A 22,937-nucleotide genomic window follows, 5' to 3' on the forward strand; every position below is an offset into this window, starting at 1 on the left:
AGGGATATAAAATTGACGACTTAACTTTACAACTGAAAGGATTAGAGAAGCGAGAGCAAATCAATCCCAAAGCCAGCAGAAGATGAGAAATCACAAAAATCAGAGCTGAACTGAAGCAAATTGAAACCCAAAAAACATTCTAAATATCAATAAATTAGAAGTTTTTTTTTTAAAGTAACAAAGTAGGCCACAACCATCTAGAGTAATAAAGAAAATAGAGAAGACCCAAATAAATACAATTAAAAATGATTAAAGGAATGTTACTACCGACCCCACAGAAATAAAAACAACCATCAGAAATTACTATGAACACCTCTACAAACTAGAAAACCTAGAAGAGATGAATAAATTTCTGGACACATACACCCACTCAAGACTTAGCTAGAAAGAAATTGATTCCCTGAACAGACCAATAACAAACTCCAGAATTGAATCAGTAATAAATAGCTTACCAACCCAAAACAGCTCAGGGCCTGATGAATTCACAAGCAAATTCTACCATCTGTACAAAAAAGACTTGGCAGGATTCCTACAGAAACAATTCCAAAACTTGAGGAGGAGGGATCTCTCCCCAACTCATTTTATAATGACAGCATCATCTTGATACTAAAACCTGACAGAGACACAACAACAACAAAACAGATCAGGCCAATACCCTTCCATAACATTGAGTCAAAAATCCTCAAGAAAATACTTCAAATCAGATATAGCGCACATCAAAAAGCTTATCCACCATGATCAAGTAGGCTTTTCTCCTGGAATGTAATATTGTTTCAACATACACAAATCAATAAATGTGATTTATCACATAAACAGAACTAAAGACAAAAACCACATGATTGTCTCAACAGATGTAGAAAAGGCTTTCAGTAAAATTCAACACATCATTTTAAAAACTCTCAATAAACTAGGTATTGAAGAAGTATACCTCAAAATAATAAGAGCCATCTATGACAAATCCACAGCCAATATTATACTGAATAAGCAAAAGCTAGAAACATTCCCCTTGAAAACTGGCACAAGTAAGGATGCTCTTTCTCACTATTTCTGTTCAGCATGGTATTGGAAGTCCCAGCCAGAGCAATCAGGCAAGAGAAATAACTAAAGCACATCCATATAGAAAGAGAGGAAGTTTGCAGATGACATGATTCTATATCTAGAAAACCCCACAATCTTGGCCCAAAAGCTTTTTCAGCTGAAAAACAACTTCAACAAAGTTACAGGATATGAAATGAATGTACAACAATCACTAGCATTCCTCTACACCAACAACGGCCAAACCAAGAGCCAAATCAGAAAAGCAATCCCATTCACAATTGCCACAAAAAGAATAAAGTACTTAGAAATACAGCTAACCAGGGGGGTGAAAGATTTCTACAATGAGAAATACAAAAAAAAAAAAAAAAAACCAAAAAACAAAAAATGCTCAGAGAAATCAGAGAAGACACAAATTTTTAAAATCCCATGCTCATAGATAGGAAGAATCAATAACATTAAAATAGCTATACTGCCCCATGCAATTTATAGATTCAATGCAATTTCCATCAAAACACCATCATTATTCTTCACAGAGCAAGAACGAAATATTTTTTAATCCATATGGAACAGAAAAAAGCCCAATTGGCACAGGCAATCCTAAGTAACAAGAACAAAACTGGAGGCATTATATTACCTGACATCAAACTATACTATAAGGCTACAGTAATCAAAACAACATAGTACTGCTATAAAATCAGGTACATAGACCAATAGAACAGAAATATAGCCCAGAAATAATGCTACACATCTATGATCATCCGATCTTCAACAAAACTGATAAAAACAAGCAATGAGGAAAAGAATCCTATTCAGTAAATGGTGCTAGAATAACTGGCTAGCCATATGCAGAAGATTGAAGCTGGACCCCTTCTTTATGTCATATACAAACATCAACTTAAGATAGATTAAAGACTTAAATGTAAAACTAAAAATTATAAAAACCACAGAAGACAACCTAGGCACTACCATCCTGGACACTGGAGAAGGCAAAGATTTCATGACAAAGACACCAAAAGCAATTGCAACAAAAGCAATAACTGGCAAGTAGGATTTAGTTAAACTTAGGAGCTCCCGCACAGCAAAAGAAACTACCAACAGAGTGAAAAGACAACTTACAGAATGAAAAAAAATATTTGCAAACCATGCATCTGACAAAGGTCTACTATCCAGTATCTGTAAGGAACTTAAACAAATTTACAAGAGAAAAACAAACAGCTCAATTAAAAAGTGGGAAAGGACATTACTTCTCAAAAGAAGCATACATGTAGCTAACAAGCATATGAAAAAAAGGCTCAATATCACTAAGTTTTTAGAGAAATGCAAGTCAAAGTCACAATGAGATATCATCTCACACCAGCCAGAGAATGGGTATAATAAAAAAGCCAAAAAATAATAGATGCTGGCAAGGTTGTGGAGAAAAGGGAACATTTACACACTGTTGGTGGGAGTGACGGGAATGTAAATTAGTTCAAGCATTGTGGAAAGCAGTATGGTGATTCCTTAAAGAGCTAAAAAAAAAAGAACTACCGTTAGACTCAGAAATCCCATTACTGGGTGTATACCCAGAGGAATATAAATCACTCTACCATAAAGACACATGCAGAGGAATGTGTCTCTGCACATTCACAATAGGAAAAACATGGAATTAACCTAAATGTCCATCAATGACAGATTGGATAAAGAAAATGTCATACATATACAACATGGAATACTGTGCAGCCATAAAAATGAATGAGATTATGACCTTTGCAGGAACATGAATTGAACTTGAGGCCATTATCCTTAGTAAACTAATGGAGGAACAGAAAATCAAATACCACATGTTTTTGTTTATAAATTGGGAGCTATGTGGTAAGAGCTTATGAACACAAAGAAGAAAACAACAGATACTGGGGTCTACTTGAGTGTGGAGGGTGGGAGGAAGAAGAGGAGCAGAAAAGATATTAGGTACTGGCATTCATATCTGGATGATGATATATGTACAATAAACCCCTGTGATACGTGTTTATTCATGTAAGAAACCTTTACATGTACTCCCAAATCTAACATAAAATTTAACCTGGGGGAAAGAAAAGAGAATTGTCTAGCCATGACTTTTCCCACCTTTTAGTGAAATAATAATAATAAAATTGATGTGTTGCTTCAGTTTCTTGTATATCCTGGATTAGTCTCTTGTTGGATGAATAGTTGGCAAATATTTTCTCCCACTTAACAGGTTCTTTCTTCTGTTGATTATTTATTTTGTGGCATGGGAGATTTTTAGTTTAATATATTCCCATTTGCCTATTTCTATTTTAGTTGTCTGTGCTTTTGAGGTCAAAGTCATAAAATATTTGCTTAGACTATTGTTGTCAAGTAGTTCCCCTGTGTTTTCTTTCAGAATTTTTATAATTTAAGGTCTTACATTTATGTCTTTAATTTCACCTTCAGTTGATTTGTGAACATGTTAAGAGATAATGTCCAGTTTCATTCTTCTGCATATTGCTATTTGGTTTTTAAGAGAGTGTCCTTTTGCCAGTGTATATTCTTAGTGCTTTTGTCAAAAATCAGTTGTCTGTACATAAGTAGACTCCCTTCTGAGTTTTTCTATTCTGTTCCATTGGTCAATGTGTATATTTTTATTCCAATACCATGCTGTTTTGATTATTATACTCTTGTAATACATTTTCAAGTCAGGCAGTGTGATACCTCCAGTTTTGTTTGTTTTGCTCACAATTGCTTTAGCTATGCTGGCTCTTTTTTAGTTTCACGCAAATTTAGAATTATTTCTTCCATTTTTGTGAAAAACGTTAATGGTATTTTGATAGGAATTGCACCAAATTCATACATTGCTTTGGGCAGTATGGTCATTTTAACAGGATTAATTCTTCTAGTCTGTGAGAATGAGATGTCTTTCCATTTATTTGTCATTCATCAGTAATGCTCAACATCACTAATCATCAAGAAAATACAAATAAAAACCACAATAAGATATCATCTTACACAATTTAAAATGACTACTATTAAAAAGTAAAATAAAATAAATAACAGTTGATGATAAGGACGTGGAGAAAACAGAACTCATACTCTGTTGGTGGGAATGTAAAGTAGTAGAACCATTGTAGAAAACAGTATGGAGATTTTTCAAAAAACTAAAAATAAATTCATCAACCTCACTACTTGGTATCTATACAAAAGCATAGAAATCAGTATATCACAGGAATACCTACTCTTGTATATTTATTGCATCACAATTCACAATAGCAAAGATACACAATCAACCTAAGTGTTCATCAGTGGATGAATGGATAAAGAAAATGTGGTACATACACACAATGGAATAGCATTTGCCAATTAAGAAGAAAATCATGTCATTTGCAGAAAGTTATATGGAACGGGAGGTTATTATGTTAAGTGAAATAACTCAGGCAGAGAAAGACAAATATTGCATGTTCTCCCTCATACGTGGGAGCTGAAAAAGCTTACTCATAAACACAGAAAGAAGAATGATAGATACTAGAGGCTGGGATGAGGGGATATGAGGGGGAATTAAGAGAGATAGCTTAATGGGCATGCACATACCATTAAACAAAAGGTGTAAGTTCTAGTGCTCAACTGCAGAGTAGGATTAATAACAATGTAGTGTATGTTTATATATACACACACAATGTACACATACAATATAATGTGTGTGTGTATGTGTGTGTGTATATATATACATATATATGTATAGTATATATACAAATGGAAGTATTTGGATAATGTATGTGTGTATATATATCTCATAAATAGATTATCTCTATACAATATAATATATATACACATACATACATACATGCAAGTGCTGGCAAATATGTAACAAAATTAAAACCCTCATGCACTTTTAGTAGGAATGTAAAAGGGTACAGTCACTGGGGAAAACCATATGGTGGTTCCTCAAAAAAATAAAAATAGGATTACCATATGATCCATCTGTTCCACTTTGGGTATATACCCAAAAGGAATTAAAAGGAAGGGCTTGAGGAGATACTTGTACACTCCTATTTATAGTAGGATTATACACAATAGCTAAGATATGGAAGCAACACAAATGCCAATTGATGGATGAATGGAGAAGCAAAATGTGCTATATTCATAAAATGGAATATTAGTCTAAAAAGGAATGGAATTCTTCAATGTGCTATAGTATGGATGAGCATTGAGGACATTATGCTAAGTGAAACAAGTCTGTTATAAAAAGACAAATATTTCTATAATTCCACTTACATGAGGAACTTTGAGTACTGAAAATCATAGAGACCAAAAGTAGAATGTGGGTTGCCAGGTCTTTGACAGAGGGGCAAATAGGGAATTATTGTTTGGTGTGTACAGAATTTCAGTTTGGGAAGATGAAAAAGCTCAGATGAATTGTGGTGACGGGTGCACAACGTGAATGTACTCAATGCGTCCAAACTGTACACTTAAAAATGGTTAAAACAGTACATTTTATGTTATGTAGATTTTACCAAAATAAATAATAAAATTTTCTGTTTTTGAAAATACTTTGTGGGAGAATGTATCCCACAGAGTGGAAGAAAATATCTTTAAAACATATATTGACGATGACTTGAATCTAGAATACATTACCTCTCAATTTCATGATGCATTTACAATATTTTTTCCTTTCTGTTTTCCCTTAAAACAGTATACTAATATTTTTGAAACACACGGTGAAGGCATGTAAGTGCCTGAGTTGGGATCCTGGCTCTGCCATTATTTAGCTAAGTCATCTTGGATAAGATATTTAGCTTCCTTCTGTACCAGAATTTGTCACCTGTAACATCTCTTTCACTAAAGATTGAATATACTAATCTGTATAAAATTCTTAGCACACGTAATAAGCATGTAATATATATTAACTAATATCAAATCACTTTGCTCCTTTTCTTCTGGCAAAAGTGGATGTGCTATTTAGTCTACAGTTATTATTCACTGACTGAGGTATGGACATTTTTGGAGTAAAATACAAAAAACACTTTAACTTTAATTTGGTTTAAGGTCATTTGTGTCTTCATTTCACAGGAGAAAATTATTGAAAAAAATCCTCTGAAGAGTCCAGCCCTACTTTATAACTTGTGATTTTTGGCTATAGCTCCAGCTTATGAAGAAGAATGACTGACTGATTATTGCCTTGCATATGTCATTTCCATAGGGACTTCAAAGATAAAGCTGAGGGCACATGTCAACGATGTTGAGTTCAGCTATCACAACATTTTCAAAACTACCGTTTCCATTTTACCAAAAAGGAAAAGAATCAGTTTCAGGTGTCGATGCAGACCATGAAATTTAGCAAACTGTGTGTCAACATGTGAATAATTTTGAGAAGAGTGTCTTTTGATTTACATTGGATATCTGAAAAAAATACCTATGACCTAAAACGTTTACGATATACTGAATTATTATCCCTTCTGGACTAAAAGTATGGTAAAAATCAGCATAATTTATTTGATCCTGTGATGTCCGATATTTGACAAAAATAAAGCTATCAACTAAAAGAAATATTTTCTTTTCCTAGGGGCAGAAGTATCAGAAGTTTGTAGCATTAAGCTCACAAACTTTAGGGGGCTGGATTCCAAATCCCAGGACATGAGGTCCAAGTACGTAGTGTTCCAGTAGTTCAAACAAGTATCATTGCCCTTTGGCTAAATATCTTGCCAGAGAATGGGCATTTAGAAAAGGAGACACTTTCAGCAAGTTCCCATCCTTTTAATCCACGTACCTCTGTTTCTGTGATGCAAAGTGATAGTGAGTCCAATGATTACACACATTGAAGAGAAAACTATCCCAATGCCTATCAGGCAGGGAGAATTCCAGTCACAGCACCTACCTGAAGAAGAAGAGATATTGTAATTATTAGTTATTGGTGTGGAGGCACTTTATATTGGGGCACAATGTGTCAAGAAATCAAGAGGTATGTTTTGATGCCACCCCCCTGAATTCATTTAGATTTGGGATAAGGCTTAGGTCTAAAGATCAGAGAGCTGTGGGTGACAGAGACAAGAAGAATGGCTGTTTCTAGGATGGGACAGGTTTGGGTTGAGGCTAAACAGGTCTGGAGGAACACAAATCCTTCTTTCTCTCCATCTAGAACGTCAATAAATGGGCTTCATTAGAGCACTAGATAGAGTTACGCTCCGATTGTTATCATTTTACCTGGGCTTGAAAGAGGCTGGGAGTCCAATAGTTCTGGAGACCTGTGAACTGCCTAAAAGATCATATGAGCTTTGGATATACGAATCTCATGAGTAAAAGTGTTTTCAACAAAATAATATTAAAAATCTTCTTTAGCACATGTAACAGCAACATCACTTGGCTATCTAGTCTGTCCATAAAATAGCCTATGATGTGGTGCTTACTACCACAGGTGATGCCATTCCACCACTGGAGTGTTATAGGCACACTGGAACTTAGTGGTTAAAATATGGAATACAGTGTCCATGTGGCTTATAATCGATCTTGTTTCCTACAATTACAAGCTGTGTGATTTTAGGTGCAATAGTTAACTTTGGTGTGTTTATTTTCATAATGTAGAAATTGGAGGCATAATAAAATTTAATTCAAAGTGTATTATGGAAGTTAAATGCACTAATTTCTGTGTATCTGTTGGTGTGGAGTTTTTCAGTAGTAAAAATACAACAAATGTTAGCCTCTAATGATGATGTAATAATTGCTATTATAAAACTAATTCTGCATCCTTAAAAATGATTTATTCCAACTGATTCACCAACACCTTTTAAATAAAGTTGAAGAGATTTTCAGAAACTCAAATTATGCCCATGAGAAACAGTTGAATAACCGGGCACACTCAGTTTGGCAAAGGTCAATTTAGAGATGCTCCTGACTACTAATCGCTGAAGAGCTATCTGGGAAATGTCAGTTGTTACACATATGACCTTAAAATGTTCAATAAACTGTAAGATACACAGAAGCAGGTCAGTATTAAATAAAGACAAGCATTAAAAGATGTATTGAAGTAGGAACATTAGGAAAAACAAATCTCTAAAAACTTGGATAGTGTAAATAAGCCGATAGAAGCTACAACAGAGTTTATTTTGCAGAACAGCAGCTAGCACGGGTGAATGTTGGGAACTGGTGGCTTTCTGGTGGAGTGGTGTCTTCCCCAACCACAGTGGTGGAAAATGGCAGTTCTGAGGGTCAGATAACAGAGTTCAGGCCAGAAGAGCAGCTGGAAATGTAAAGGGAAAATCCAAGAAGTGGAGAGACGTGCAGCAGGACCAAGACCCAAATCCTTCACTGACAGCAGAACTACCCATGGTGGGAGAAGGACCGGGGACCTGGTGAAAAGCAGGAGGAGACCTCAGGAGACTCTACTCTTCAAACACAGAGCTCTGCCAGAAGAGATCTGAGAGTCTGAAGCTTCTTAAATTAAATTTTCTTGCTTATCGCACAAGTTCCCCCAATCCCCGCCCCCAACACCATAGTTGACAATGAATGAAAACATTTTGTTTCAGGAAAAGTAAACCACCTGGTGTTGCAGCTAGTGTAACTCTCCCTATGTGGTATATTTTCCTGATGCTGTGCAGTTAAAACTTTATTTTATGCCCTGAAGGGTCATTGGCCCCTTTAAGAATTCAAGTGAGAAATATGTGTAAATTTTGTTAGGTGTTAAATGCTAAAAAGCTTTCCCAGGCTGTTTGAAAATCTGTCACCATAATGAAAATGGGTTTCAACTTGGTTGAGATACAAAAATGTCATACTTTCAGATAACAGCATTGTCAACAGCTCCAGCAGCAAAAGGGAACAGTACATAGGATCAAGGAATGGGTGGAGAGCATATGTATAACATACACCCCAGAGTTCAGAACTTCCTGAGACAGACAGACCTGAGAATTATGGGTCATGCAGCTTTAGCTTCCCCACCCCCATTAGCATCTCTCATCCTTTAAGCCAACTTACGTTGCTCTCTTTGCTGTAGCTCAACACTGGGCATCATAATGAAGAATAGCAGAACAGCCAAGATTGCAACCAGAATCAGTATCCAGACAGAATCCCATGGAAATAGTTTATCTGAAATAGGGAGTCACAAATCTTACCACTTAGGAAACTTGAACCCACCAAACTAGAAATGATGATTCATCCAAAGCATGTTTCTATTTAATACCTATCACCTTTGAATATAAACCAAGTCCAATTTGGGAATTATAATTGAACACATGAAAAATGGGATAGGATCTGGAGTAGGGCAGAGCTGAATGTGAGTTAGTTTGAAGATGGAGCAAAGGTGAGTGAAGGCTGCTGTCCATGTTTTTTGTTTGTTTGTGACAGAATCTCACTATATCGCCAAAGCTGGATTGCAGTGTTGCAATCACTGCTCATTGCATCCTCAACCTCCCTGGCTCAAATGATCCTCTCACATCAGCCTCCTGAGTATCTGAGACTACAGGCACATGCCATCATGCCCAACTAATTTTTTTACTTTTTAATTTCTCGTAGAGACAAAGTCTTGCTACATTGCCTAGGCTGGTTTCAAACTCCTGAGCTCTAGGTATTCTACCCGCTAGACCTTTCAAAGTGCTGGGATTACAGGCACGAGCCATGGCGCCTGGCCTCTTCCGTGCTTTCTGACATTTAGTGAATAGAGATAAAATCTCCCTGAGATGTCTCTATTCCCAGGACTGTAACTCATGTTCAAAGTTTGTGCTCATTATAATTCTTTTAAATCATCATTTTTTAAGTGCATATACTTTTAAAAAACATTTTTCACTAAAGTTGTAAATAAATCAGCAGGACCTCCCCTGGCCCTTACTTTTCCTTTCTTTGTTTTATTCATATATATCCTGCTATGAACTGGGGGGAAGGAAGGTATGTAGTTTAGTCCTCCTTTATCCCCTGTAACTGTTTGTATTGCTGTTTCTGACACAACCATAATATGAAGCTTTTTTTCTGGAAAATCAAACGAGAAAATAAATGCAAAAATGTTTGAATGTAGTAAATTGCTAAAATTGTTAGGGGAGTCATTCCTGTAAGTGATAATATCCCTCTCAGCATGTGGCTCTCACATTAATTTCATAGACATACACAAACACTAGCACATTCATATTTACTTGACAGTTTACAAGACACTGTATTTCAGTCATTTAAGTATCAATTATTTATTGCATTCCTGCTATGTGCTGTGCAATATTTGAAGCACTTGGAGTGTATCAGTGTATAAAACCAACAAAGATTTCTATTTTCAGGTTTTAGAGGGAGACAGATAAGTGACAATAAACATAATAAATTAGTTGTATGCTGGGCTAAATGGTGAAAATAATATGGAAAAAAGAAAAATTAAGTAAGGTAAGGAGAGAAAGAATCAAGTAATTTGGGGGCAGGTGGCATTTTTTTTCAAGCTGGTTTGTCAAATTACTCTTTATTAGGGAAGTTGAATTGAGCAGAGACTGGAAGGACAGAGGGGAAGTTAAAGCATTCTAGGAAGAGGGACCAACTAGAGCTAAGCCTCCAAGGCAGGAGCATGTCTGGCAGGTTTGGGAACAGAAAGGAGGTCTGTGTGACTAGAGTAGAATGGACAAAGGAGGGTGTTAGGATATGAGGTCAGATAGGTAATGGGCACAGAGATAATGCAGGACATTGAAGGGCATTTTACTGTGAAAAACGAAGGGGAGAAATTGCAGGGTCTTGAACAGAGGGTTCCTATTTATATGATGAGGATGTAGCATAGTAGACAAGAGTAGAAATAAGAGGACATTTAGGATGCTATTACCAAAGTTCAGACCATGGGTGATGGTGTCTCAGACTTGGATAGCAGTAGTAAGTTGGTGAGAAGTGATGATATGCTGGGTATATTTTAAAGGTAGAGCTAACAATATTTCTTATTAGATGTGATGCAGAATATGAGAGAAAAATTAGTGTCAAGGATGAATTCAATAATTTTGTTCTGAGAAACTGAAAATATAAGGTGTGATTGGTCTGGTCAGGCATGGTGGCTCATACCTGTAATCCCTGCACTTTGGGAGGCTGAGGGGGACTGATCACGAGGTCAGGAGTTGGAGACCAGCCTGATCAAAATCGTGAAACCCCATCTCTAATAAAAATACAAAAATGAGCCAGGCGTGGTGGCACACACCTGTAATCCCAGCTAGTCAGGATGCTGAGGCAGGAGAATCGCTTGAACCCAGGAAGTTGAGGTTGCAGTGAGCCGAGATCGTGCCATTGCACTCCAGCCTGGGTGACAGAGTGAGACTCTGTCTCAAAAAAACAAAAAGTGTGACTGGAAAGACATTAATTAAGCAAATTGGCAGGTAATCAGGAGTTAATTTTATGATGTGTTTGGTTCAGGATATTTATTAGACTTCTATGTTGAGATGTTGAGTTCGAAGATGAAAACAGAGTTTGGAGAGAGGTCTGGGCAGGAAATACTATTGGAGGAGCCATAGTCACATTGATGGTATTCAAAGTCTTGAGACAGAATGAACTCACATCAGAGGAAAGGCTCAAAAAACTAAATCTGGGAAACAGAAAACCAAATATTACATGTTCTCACTTATGAGTGGGAGCTAAATGATAAGAACACAGGGACACGTACAGGGGAACAACACACACTGGGGCCTGTTGGAGAGTGGAGGGTCGGAAGAGCGAGAGAACAAGAAAAATAATTAATGGGCACTAGGCTTAATACTTGGGTGACAAAATAATCTGTATGACAAACCTCCATGGCATAAGTGTACCTATATAACAAACCTCAACATGTACCCCTAAACTTAAAATAGAAGTTAAAAAACAAAACAAAAACTATGTCCTGGGAACCTGAATAGCAAGAAGACAGAGAGAAAAGAAAAAGACTGTAACAAAAAGAACAAGAAAGAAAACAAGCAAGAAGACAATTAATAAAACCAAGAGAAAGTAATGTCTTGGAAACCAAGGGAAGAAAGTATGCATATGATTTTTTCCTCTTTAATTTACAAATTTTATGGCAATGGCCATCATTTGAAGAACAAACACTCAGATCGCACCTGATAAGACAATGCTTGTCCTTTCCTCTTGACCAGTTACAGGATTTCGAAGGTAGCAAGTGATGTTGCCATGGGAGCTATCACTAAGGAGAAGGCTCATCTTCATGTTGAACAATTTGTTTCCATCCTGTGAATGGGATTTTGATGAAGGTGGAATGATCTCTCCTCTGCTATCTCTCCATTCCATTTGAGGCTGTGGGAACCAACCTTCTGAATTACACTCCACTAAAAGACCTTTGGTATTCGGAGGATGAATAAGAATTTGTATTTCTAAACTTGTAGCTAGTTGGAAAACAAAAAGGGAGAAACTATATTTAGGGGAAGAGAAGAAAACAGAGAACAGAGGGGAAAAGACTTCCTGCCCCCTTTCATCCCTGTGTCCTTAGATATTGATAGCTAAACTCTATGGGGCTGATTGTCATGACAAGCCATTCAAAAAGGAACAGGGATAAGCCATACTGAAGTGTTGTGATAAGCATATTAACAACATAGTCCAAAGTAAGTGAGGTGAGAAAATGCCTGTTTTTTCATTTATTCTTTCACTCAAAATGTGGGCTATTAACTAAATTCACATAACTCGACTAGGTCCTTGGATTATGATATACAAAAAAATCAAGATCTCAGTCCTCATAGAACTTATGGCTTAATGTTTTTTCTTTTATCTTCACTATTAGCCACTTCTGAGCCACCATAACAAATTACAAATAATAAACAACATTATAAATGCACATTTGCAACTTTAATTAAAACTTTAACTTTTATGTATTTTGCATACAATAGGTATTTTTACATGCAATATGTTTTACTTAAAAATACGTAATACATTAGTGTTTTCAAAATATGATACATACCACTTTAGAGAAAATAGATAAGGCTTTAGAGAAAATAGATAAGAAAAAAGAAATTTTCAGGATTTACCTGGGACATAAGTCTTGCCTAATATGTGGGCAAAGAAAGAATGAACAGAGATTTAAACAGTGACTCTAGAGTAGCTCTGTCTAATAAAATTTTCTGCAATAATGGAAATATGTGTGCCCTCTAATACAGTAGCTGCTTGCCACATGAGATGACTAAACACCTGAAATGTGGCCATTGAGACTGAAAAACTGAATGCTTAATTTTATTTAATTTTCATATGAATTTAAATGGCCACATGTGGCTAATATATATCATATTGGATAGCTCAGCTGTAGACTATAGAATTGAGTGTCACATAATATCCAGTAAAGATGTTAAGTGTGAGTGCCCTGTATCCCTCCACATGTGTCCTCACATTTGTGAAGCCCTTGGTTTGCTTCAAGTCCTCCATCTCCCCTCCATTTCTCTGTCATTCAGAATACTTCAAGTGTGAGGTGATTTGCTTAAATGCTTTGTACTTGCAAACAGCACCTATACAGTATATATATTGTAGAATTTTGAAGATAGTGGGTGAAGGCTTTTTGAAACATATTTAGAAAAGTGAATCTGTAACTAGGTAATCAGTGAATTGATTCAGGGAGAAATCAGAATAAGAATTACCATTAAGGAGTCTATTGTAAAGATTCAGGTACTTTCAAAAGTCAAGTTTTACTAAAGTGATGCCAGAAATAGCTAGAAGGATTATAACGAATTTTAAAAGGATTCTGTTAATTTTTTAGCCATCTAACAATATATGTAGACGTAAAAAAGCAGACAGTATTTACTGATAGTTTTGATGTCTGCACAGACATAATTCTCATTCTTGATCCTCCACTCCTTTCAATTCAAACACTAAACTCATGAATTTGACCTTGTTAACCAGACCATAAAAGAGAAAAGTAGAAATAGTGAGAATTTTCCTAATACTCAGCCTCATACGGGTTGAGAATCTTGGATGCATAGAAAACTCACAGGGATCCATCCTTACCTGTGACCTTCACTTCTGCGATGGCCTCTTCAAAGACATCTCCATCTTTGAAGAAGCAGTGGTACTGCCCGTCATCATCAGCACTGATATTAAGGATCCTGAGGGTCACTTTACCTTCTCCAATGGCTTCTTTCAGGAGCTTTGTCCGCTCCACATACTTGGAGATAGTTTCTCCGTACAGGTCTTTACCCTCCTTATACAGGTAAACAGGTCGTGTGTAGTGACTCCGGAACCAGCGTATCTCCATGTGTTCTGCGCTTTGTGGTGGAGACAGCTGGCAACTGAGCTCAACATTCCCACCCAGTGCAGCCAAGACTGGCTTCTCTAAGCTATTCACTGTGAATTGCTCTGGGAAGGGAGACAGCAACCAAAGGGTGAGAGGTGGACTGAGACAAAATTTTCATTTGAATTATTATATCACACATACATATAGACACACCCACCCCCCCACACACACACACTTTATTAAGAGTAAATTCTTTTGTTTCCCTTTTCCTTGAAAACACCTTTACTTTGCACTTTGTTTGAATGGAAATTCATGAAATTATTTCCTTTAAGGAATATGGGTCAGGCGCAGTGGCTCACGCCTGTAATCCCAGCACTTTGGGAGGCCGAGGCAGGCGGATCAAGAGGTCAGGAGTTCAAGACCAGCATGACCAACATGGTGAAACCCATCTCTACTAAAAAATACAAAAATTAGTCAGGCTTGGTGGCACAGGCCTTTAATTCGAGCTACTCAGGAGGCTGAGGCAGGAGAATCGCTTGAACTCAGGAGGCAGAAGTTGCAGTGAGCTGAGATCTCGCCATGGCACTCCAGCCTGGGCGACAGAGTGAGACTCTGTCTCAAAAAAAAAAAAAAAAAAAGGAAATATGAAAAATGGTTTCCATTTCTGTTAAAATAAAAAAAAATTACTACCACCAGTATAATAATTGCTCCTCTTCATTCTATTGTTTCATTTACTCTAAACATACTTTCAGGCAGTTCTTAAAATTTACTCCATTTTAACTATAATGAATCCATGTATGAATGCATTTATCTTTTTTGGCTCTTTCATACTGCTTCTTGAATTGGATGATTCTTGTCTTTCTTAAATTCTGGAAAATTCTCACACATTCTATGTTTAATTTGACCTCTCTAATTCTTCGCAATCTCTTATTATGGAAGTACTGTGCTTAACACATTGCATCTCTCTATTTTCTTAGATTTTACTAGCAAGATGTCTTAAACTATCACCACCTGACCCTGCAAATGTCCACAGGTTAGGATGTTTCATTTGTTGTTTTCTGCTTGTGATGCCACTTGGCTGTAACAGATGTTCTTTCAGTGTTGAGGCTCAGAAACTCTCAAAGTTGATATTTAGTCCCTGACTACAATAAGGTGTGGGAAGAGGGGACATTTCAGACTCTCTATTTTGGTCCCTTGCCCCACTCATTGAGGAAAGTGAAACCATTTTTGCAAAATTATGACTGAGTCAGTGAAAGACATCTAACGTAACTGCCTCCATCTTTCTTCTAACCCCCAAGTTGTTCTTGTTTATTCCTGGACGTAGGCTGAGCTAACTTTGGGAGAAACTTCTTTATAGTTTATAGTTTAAAAGTAAGATGATAACAGTCCTTTCTCAAAGCAGGTCTCCTTCTTGCCTGGGGACTAGATTGCCTCTGTAGGACTAACATTAGTCACAAGATTAGAAATTAAGGTTAAAGAGTCATGCAGCTGGAAGCTACAACATTCTGACCCTCCCTACACTGCTCCTAGGATCAGTGCTTGAGATATTTTGCAGACTCTGCAAATTTTAGTGCCTTAATCAATTAAACTCCAATTACATATTTAAAACATTGATTATTTTGAGTGTTTTAAATGCATATGTAACAGGTAAAATATCACATATATAGTGATTACAAGCTAATTGTCACATTTACCTTTATATCTATTTTAAAATAATAATAATAATGCAAGGTAAAATCATTTCATTGTTATTCCATACCAGTTTTTATATCTAACTAGACATATAATTGATATATTCTTAAGGTTGTATAATACATATTTTATCAAATTTTCAGGTTTACAACAATCTTAGAGAAAATAAAGAAAAAGAAAGAAAAACTTTCAAAGGCGTAATGGGAAATATTAGAACATTTTATGTTAATATCAACAATACAGCACACATAACTTGATATAACAACTTGAGATCATGAAAATAAAAATACCTTTGAAATACTTCATAAAAGAAAATGTTTGTAAACTTTTTATAGAAAAATTATATTAAAAAAACACTGAGCACAGAATATCTCTACAAGATATTTAAATTAGTTATATAAATACTATATATTTTTTAAGAGTTCTGTAATTAACCCATGAGAAGAAAGTTCAATGAGACAGAGTTTGGAGATGCAAATCCTTAGAGGAGTTTGGTTTATGACAAAGATAACGTCTAGGGTATCTGAAGAAAGATTGATTACTTAATAAATAAAAAAAACCTAGGTATTTAAAAAAATGATGTCAGATTTTAATCTCAATTTTTATATAAGAAATCATTTTGCATGGGTTAGTTTCAAAATATAAAATAAATAGAAAAAGTTGTTATTATAAACTTGATGCGTGGTCTGAAAAACTCTGACTAAGCAAACATAGGATTCGGACACTATGAGAAGAAGAAACAGCTGAGAAGCACCACATAAAAATAAGTCAGTAAATTGAATTTCAAACTGATCAAGAATGTATAGAAAAGGTACAACAGATCAAATATTAATTCATTATTTTCAAATTTTGATTCATTAAAATTAAAAATGTCTGCTCTGCAAAAGCTTTTGTTAAGAGAAGAAAAAGACAAGCCACAGACTGAAAAAAATTGCAAAAGACATAGCTTATGAAGGACTTGTGTGCAGAATGTAAAAATTAACAGTAGAAAAACAAACAACACAATTAAAAATAGACAAAATATCTGAACAGATACTTGATCAAAGAAGATACATAGATGGCAAATTAAGATATCAAAATGCTCAAAATCATACATAATTTAGGAATTGCAATTTGAAACAATGAGATACTAACCTAAACCTATTATAAGAATGGCTGAAATCCAAAATGCAAACAAGGATGTGAAGAACAAGAACTCTCATTCATTGCTGGTGGGAGTGCAAAATGGTATAGGAACTTTGGAAGACAGTTTGATAATTTCTTACAAAGCTAAATATAAGATTACTATAGAATCTAGAAATTGTGATCCTAACTAAACCCAAATTAGTTGAAAACCATATCCAATGAAAACTTGTATACAAATACTTAAAAACCTTTTCTAATACTTGTTAAAATTGGAAGCAGTCAATATGTGCTTCAGTAAGAGAATGGATAAACAAACTATGGTAAGTCCATACAATGAACTATTACTCAGTGATAGAAATAAATGAGTTATGAAGCTATTAAAAGACACGTGGGAAGATTAAATACATATTACTAAGTGAAATAAGTCAGTCTGAAAAGGGCACATACTGTATGAATCCAACTGTACGACATTCTGAGTCAGACCTATAGAGAGTAAAAAGAGCAGTAATTGGCCAGGTTTCAGGCGACGGGAGGATGAACAGGTGAAGCACAGGACATTTTTATGATGGTGAAATTATGTTGTATGATACTATAATGGTGGATGCATAGCATAATACATTTATATAATGAATTGGAGAATTCCAGAGGCTGATCAAGGTAAAAGATAAGACCATAGGTGGCAGTAGCACACAAAAACTTCTATTTGGACACCACTTGGACAGGGTTGCAAAAAGAGCAGTTCTCACAGGATAAGGCCTTATAGAAGCACAGGGGACCACCATCCAGAATGCAGGAGGACAAAGGCACTCCCAAGGATGGGAGGGGAGATGCTGTGTGTCTAGATAACATCACTTCACAGCATGGTAGGAAGCTGCTGGGTCAGAGGGCTCTGAAGAGCATCAAGCTGCAGTTTATATAACTACAAGATTTTTTTTATGTACAGCTGGCAGATGTTGGGTGCAGTTTCCCAAGGTGTACAAAGCAGGAAGACATAAAATGGCAGAAAAAAAAATCTGCCTGTTTGGGATATATTTACAACAACTGGATGTGAAAACACTTCAGTTTGGCATCCTGGGCTTTTAAGCTAATGAGTCTCACCCTGATTTAAGAAGCAAGCAACAAAGGGCCAATATGCAAAGGACATCGCTGGCTCATTTCTACAACAATTTGTTAAATCTTAGAGAAAGGTACAACACAGAATGTTTAACGTAAACTTGGACTTTAGTTAATAATCATTAATCAATATTGGTTCATTAATTTCCATAAATGTACCACACAAATGAAAGAGGTTAACAAAAGGGGCAACTCTGTGGGAGGGGGGCAGGTAGAGAAGAGGCAGAGGGGTTATGTGGGAACTCTATATACGTTTTGCACAATTTTTCTGTAAACCTAAAACTTCTATAGAAAATAAAGTCTATAATAATTTTTAAAGTCCATGAGGAGAAAAAGGAGAGCGAAATAAATGGAAACTTGGGGGAAATTTTGTAATTCACAAAATAAAATCAAAAATCAAAACCAAACAATTCTGCACATCCAAAATATAATTCACAAGTCCATTGAGTTATAAACTGGTCAAAAATACATGGAAAAGTTAACAGATCAAAAAGCAAATTGTAATGTGTGCAAGTTTAATGCAAAGGAAAGGTGAAGTAAGGCCATTAAGTGGGCAGTTTAGATAAAATGAATACAATTTTTTGAGAGGAAGGAAGGCCACCCTAACTCAATAAAAAGGTAAAATATTATCATTGTGAGTTTCTATTTTTCGTCTGTAAGTTTGGAAAATATAAAAAATCCTGATACCTGTAACATCCACCTGAAAAACTCACATATGCTGTTGGTGGACAGGTACATTGGTAACTATTTTGGAATAATATTTTTAATATAATAAAAACAGCACATAGCCTTGACAAATAGTTCTGTTCTTAGACATATTTCCTACATTCTTACTCATAGATATGCTCAAAATATATGTGCATAATGTTTGTGGCAGCTTTTGTTTTATTAGCCAAAGACTGGACACTACCCAAATATGCATCAGTAAGATTTGTACCATGTAACAAGTAGCTTTTGCCAGAAATTTTAAATCTCGTGTGCCACTTGTTGGTTCAGGCTTTTAATATATTTGTCTCTAAATAAACTATATTTATATCTGCTTTGCACTGATCACCTTCCACTGCAAATTTTCATCATCTATCAAGGTCCCACCAGTCTATTGTGTCTTTGCTTATCTTACTGTACAGATAATTCACATGGATTCCAATATGGACCACAATTTGGGCAACTTCTTCATTGTATAAGATATAAGTAAATCATGTCTCCTCAATACAAATATTGAGTTCTTGAGGGCAAATACTAGGACTTCTTCATTTGTTTGTTTGTTTGTTTTCTCTCTGGAACCTAACACAAATCTGGGTATATGAAAAAGACTTGATGATTAGAAGTAGTTTTTCCTAACCATAAGACAATTCTTACAGTACATGTCCTCATTACATAACTGTATTAAACCTAAGGAACAATGCTCAAGAATTTGTCCCTTTTGTTTGGTCCTTGCTTTTTCTGGCACACTTCATGTTGCCAAGACCCACAAGGGTAAGAGAGAGTCATACCTGAACTTGGTATTGTCATCTGGAGGAGATTCATAACAACAAAGTATCTGGAGAAAGATAGCCCTGCAGTTTCCATTATACCTGTGATAAGAAATTAGGCAGGTTCCGTGAGAACAGGATTAACATCACAAAAATCACGTATCTCCACATCTTCCTGCAGTAATTAACTTTCAAATAGAGTTACCAGAAAAAAAGTAGAACCCCCAGTTAGATTTGAACTTCAGATAGGCAGTGTAAAGTTTTTAGTATAAATACTTCTTGGGCATCATATAATTTTTACTTTCTAAATCTGGTAACTCCACTTTTAAGATGTTTAATATAATGACCAAGTCCAGTCAGAGGCTTCTTTCTCATTAAAGGATTTCTTCCTCCCAGGCTAGACATCATTTGTCTTCTGGTGTTGTAAACTTCATCAGGTGACCCGCTTCTCCAGAGAAAGTGGCAGCAGGTATAGGGAGTAGGTCCTGCTCTCCAAAACCTTAGTAGCCTAAGCATCTGCCACAGTTAGTTACATTTAGGTTCAAAGAAAAATTTAAAGACAAATTTAGCTCTATTATTCTCATGGAATGAATTAAGTAACCACTTTATAAGAGAATATGACTTTCTTTTCTTTAGTTGTGGCAATCTCTCAGAATTTTCTTCTTCTGAAGAACTCACAATTAGAGACAGGTGAATGAGTGTATATGGCCATGGAGAACAAATGGTAAAATACAATATTGCATATTTAGTCTAATGTGAAGGTTTTTCATCAGTTCTGTAATGTTTTGGCTTTTGATTCAGCAGACAAATGTGATGGTTATCTATTTATCCCCAACAAAAAAAGGTTTGCTAGATTCTAGGGTCATAGGCAAGTGAACAGACACTTGGATAGCAACGATAACGTAAAAGTGCCATCCTATGTACGTGGGCAGTTCTTGCAACCTTGGAGAGCAATTCACTCTGCAGTATCATGGCAGGGAGAAGGTTCACAAAATGAAGACTTTACTAGTGAGGTGGTGTCTACTTTTTGAAGAATGAAGTGGTATCTCATACAATATAAAGGGAATGAGGACATACACCAGATTCAATATGCAGAAACCTTACTGAGCAAGGGAAATTGAGGAATATATTTGTCTAGCAAGATTAAGGAGTGAGGCAGAGAGCACACTGTGAAGGGCTTCATATGCCAGGGTAATGAATTTAAGCTTTATCCTCTAGGCTAGGGAACTACTAAGAGGCTAAGAGGTAGTACGCATAGTGGATAAAAGTGAGGTCCTAAAATGGTACTGTCTTTACTATTCAGTTGTATCAGCTTAGGCAAGTTACTATAACACACTCTGTGACTCTGTTTATTCAGCTGTAAGTAAGGAATAATAATTTTTCCTCATTACATCTATTATTGGAATTGATTGAATTTTTGTCTATAAAGTGGTCATAATGATACTATACTATAAAGTATGAGTACTACAAGGAAATTAAGAACGGTAAAGTATTTGTTTACTCATCATTTTTAGTACATTGAAGTTTATTGTTTAAGAGTGATAAAAAGCAGGACTTTGGAACCAGACTCAAATCCTAACTCATAGTTTCCATTAAAACAAAAAAGTCCTCATCGTCCTTAAGTTTTAGTTACTGCTTCCTGCTTCTACTCCCTCAAGCCTAGGGATGGTCACAACCCTTTTATTTTAACTCCAGGATATTGCAATAGGATTTCCATACACCTCGTTCACACATTTGTAAATGATCTTTTATTTGAATGCCCCAAAATATGAGCATTTCAACTGATTTGTATTTATTAGAGCCATGACTGATGCAGGAACTGGTACTGAAAGTGTCTCCCAGAAAGAAACTCTCCAAATATGATTCTGAAATTGGGTTGCTTATGTATTCAAGGAGGCCACAGCTAATGTACAGGATGGGCAATGTATAGGATGCCATGGCACCAAACTTATGCAATTTGCCGATAATTGTGATACAGGTTTAACTGCAAGTGCGAAGTAAGGTACAGAGAAGAAAACGAAGTGACTTGGTTGCTATGGCAAAAACAGTAATTTTAAAGACTATGCAGTCCTCTACCTTCTTCAGACTGCCCTAGAAGATGGACTTAAGGAAAAGGGGAAATATAAAGTTCTAAATGTACAATAGAGAACATGTTTGAAAAACACAGAGGTCTAAATTTCAGCTCCAAAGGAGTCCCTCATCTTCTTCCTAGCCATGAGACATGTAGCAGAAGACTTTTAGTTTTTAGGAACCTAGTAGGTTAGATGGGCACATCTATAAAGGGACAGGCATTCATCTTGAAGGGACAGATACTTACTCTGTTATTGGATCTGATGTCCCTACCAGCAGCACTTCTTCATGCACAACAACTCATACACATACAGAATGCTCTTTCATTCCATGATATCCCATACACTAGCAGTCCCCAACCTTTTTGGTACCAAGGACAGATTTCATGGAAAACAATTTTTCCATGGACTAGGGGAAGGGAGGATTAGTTTGGTGATGTATCAAGTGCATTACATCTATTGTGCAGTTCATTTCTACTATTAAATATTGTAATATATAATGAAATAATTATACAACTCACCATAATGTAGAATCAGTAGGAGCCCTGAGCTGGTTTTCCTGCAACTAGATGGTCCCATCTGGGCATGACAGTGGGAGACAGTGACAGATCATCAGGCATGAGATTCTCATAAAGAGCATGCAACTAGATCCCTCACATCCACAGTTTACAATAGGTTTTGCACTCCTATGAGAATCTAATGCTGCTGCTGATCTGACAGGAGACACAGCTCAGGAGGTAATGTGAGCAATAGGGAGGACCTATAAATACAGATAGAGCTCACTTGCTGGCCCTCCACTCACTTCCTGCCATCTGCCCGATTCCTAACAAGCCATGGAACAGAAACAGTCCATGGCCTGGGGGTGGGGACCCCTGCTATACAACATTGTCTCTCACAAACAGAATCATTTTACAGCAAATGAAGCACAGCAATTGGCTTAACATCATGACATTCCCTAGTCTCACCACATTCCCACAACCCAGATAGAACTGACTTCATAGAACCTCCAATAGGCGCAGGTAGGACATGTGGGATATGCCTTAAACTAGTGGCTAAATAATTGTGCCATTTTTCCTGTGGTAGAATGCATAGGCCTGGAAAGCAAGGAATAGATATGAGAAGTGATACTCTCACTATATGGTTTTATAACCTGCTGGAAGAATTTTGCTTCCCTTCTTGTGTCTTCAACCTCGGTGTGGCTGGAGGTCCCAGGATCTCACAGAAAAATGTTTCCACCATGGAATACAGTTATGAATTAGAAGCTGAGACTGCCCTCTAGCCATTTTGCACTTCCCACATCACTGAACCAACAGTCAGAAAAGGGTG

At 36.3% G+C, this 22,937-nt stretch overlaps 1 protein-coding gene across 1 annotated transcript in view; it reads right to left on the reverse strand.

Annotated features, from left to right (window-relative positions):
• LOC105554076 (putative selection and upkeep of intraepithelial T-cells protein 1 homolog) overlaps window positions 1-22,937 on the reverse strand; it is a 224,565-nt gene that overhangs the window by 200,325 nt on the left and 1,303 nt on the right. Inside the window, exons 2-7 of the mRNA XM_012000343.1 lie at window positions 22,133-22,190; window positions 19,564-19,644; window positions 13,915-14,262; window positions 12,030-12,311; window positions 8,970-9,084; window positions 6,776-6,879 (exon numbers count right to left, since the gene is read on the reverse strand). Of these exons, the coding sequence (XP_011855733.1) occupies window positions 6,776-6,879; window positions 8,970-9,084; window positions 12,030-12,311; window positions 13,915-14,262; window positions 19,564-19,644; window positions 22,133-22,190 (988 nt within the window). The remainder of the gene's footprint in view (window positions 1-6,775; window positions 6,880-8,969; window positions 9,085-12,029; window positions 12,312-13,914; window positions 14,263-19,563; window positions 19,645-22,132; window positions 22,191-22,937) is intronic.

Source organism: Mandrillus leucophaeus, unplaced genomic scaffold, assembly GCF_000951045.1.
Source record: "Mandrillus leucophaeus isolate KB7577 unplaced genomic scaffold, Mleu.le_1.0 Scaffold626, whole genome shotgun sequence".
In the NCBI taxonomy this organism is placed as follows: Eukaryota; Metazoa; Chordata; class Mammalia; order Primates; family Cercopithecidae; genus Mandrillus; species Mandrillus leucophaeus.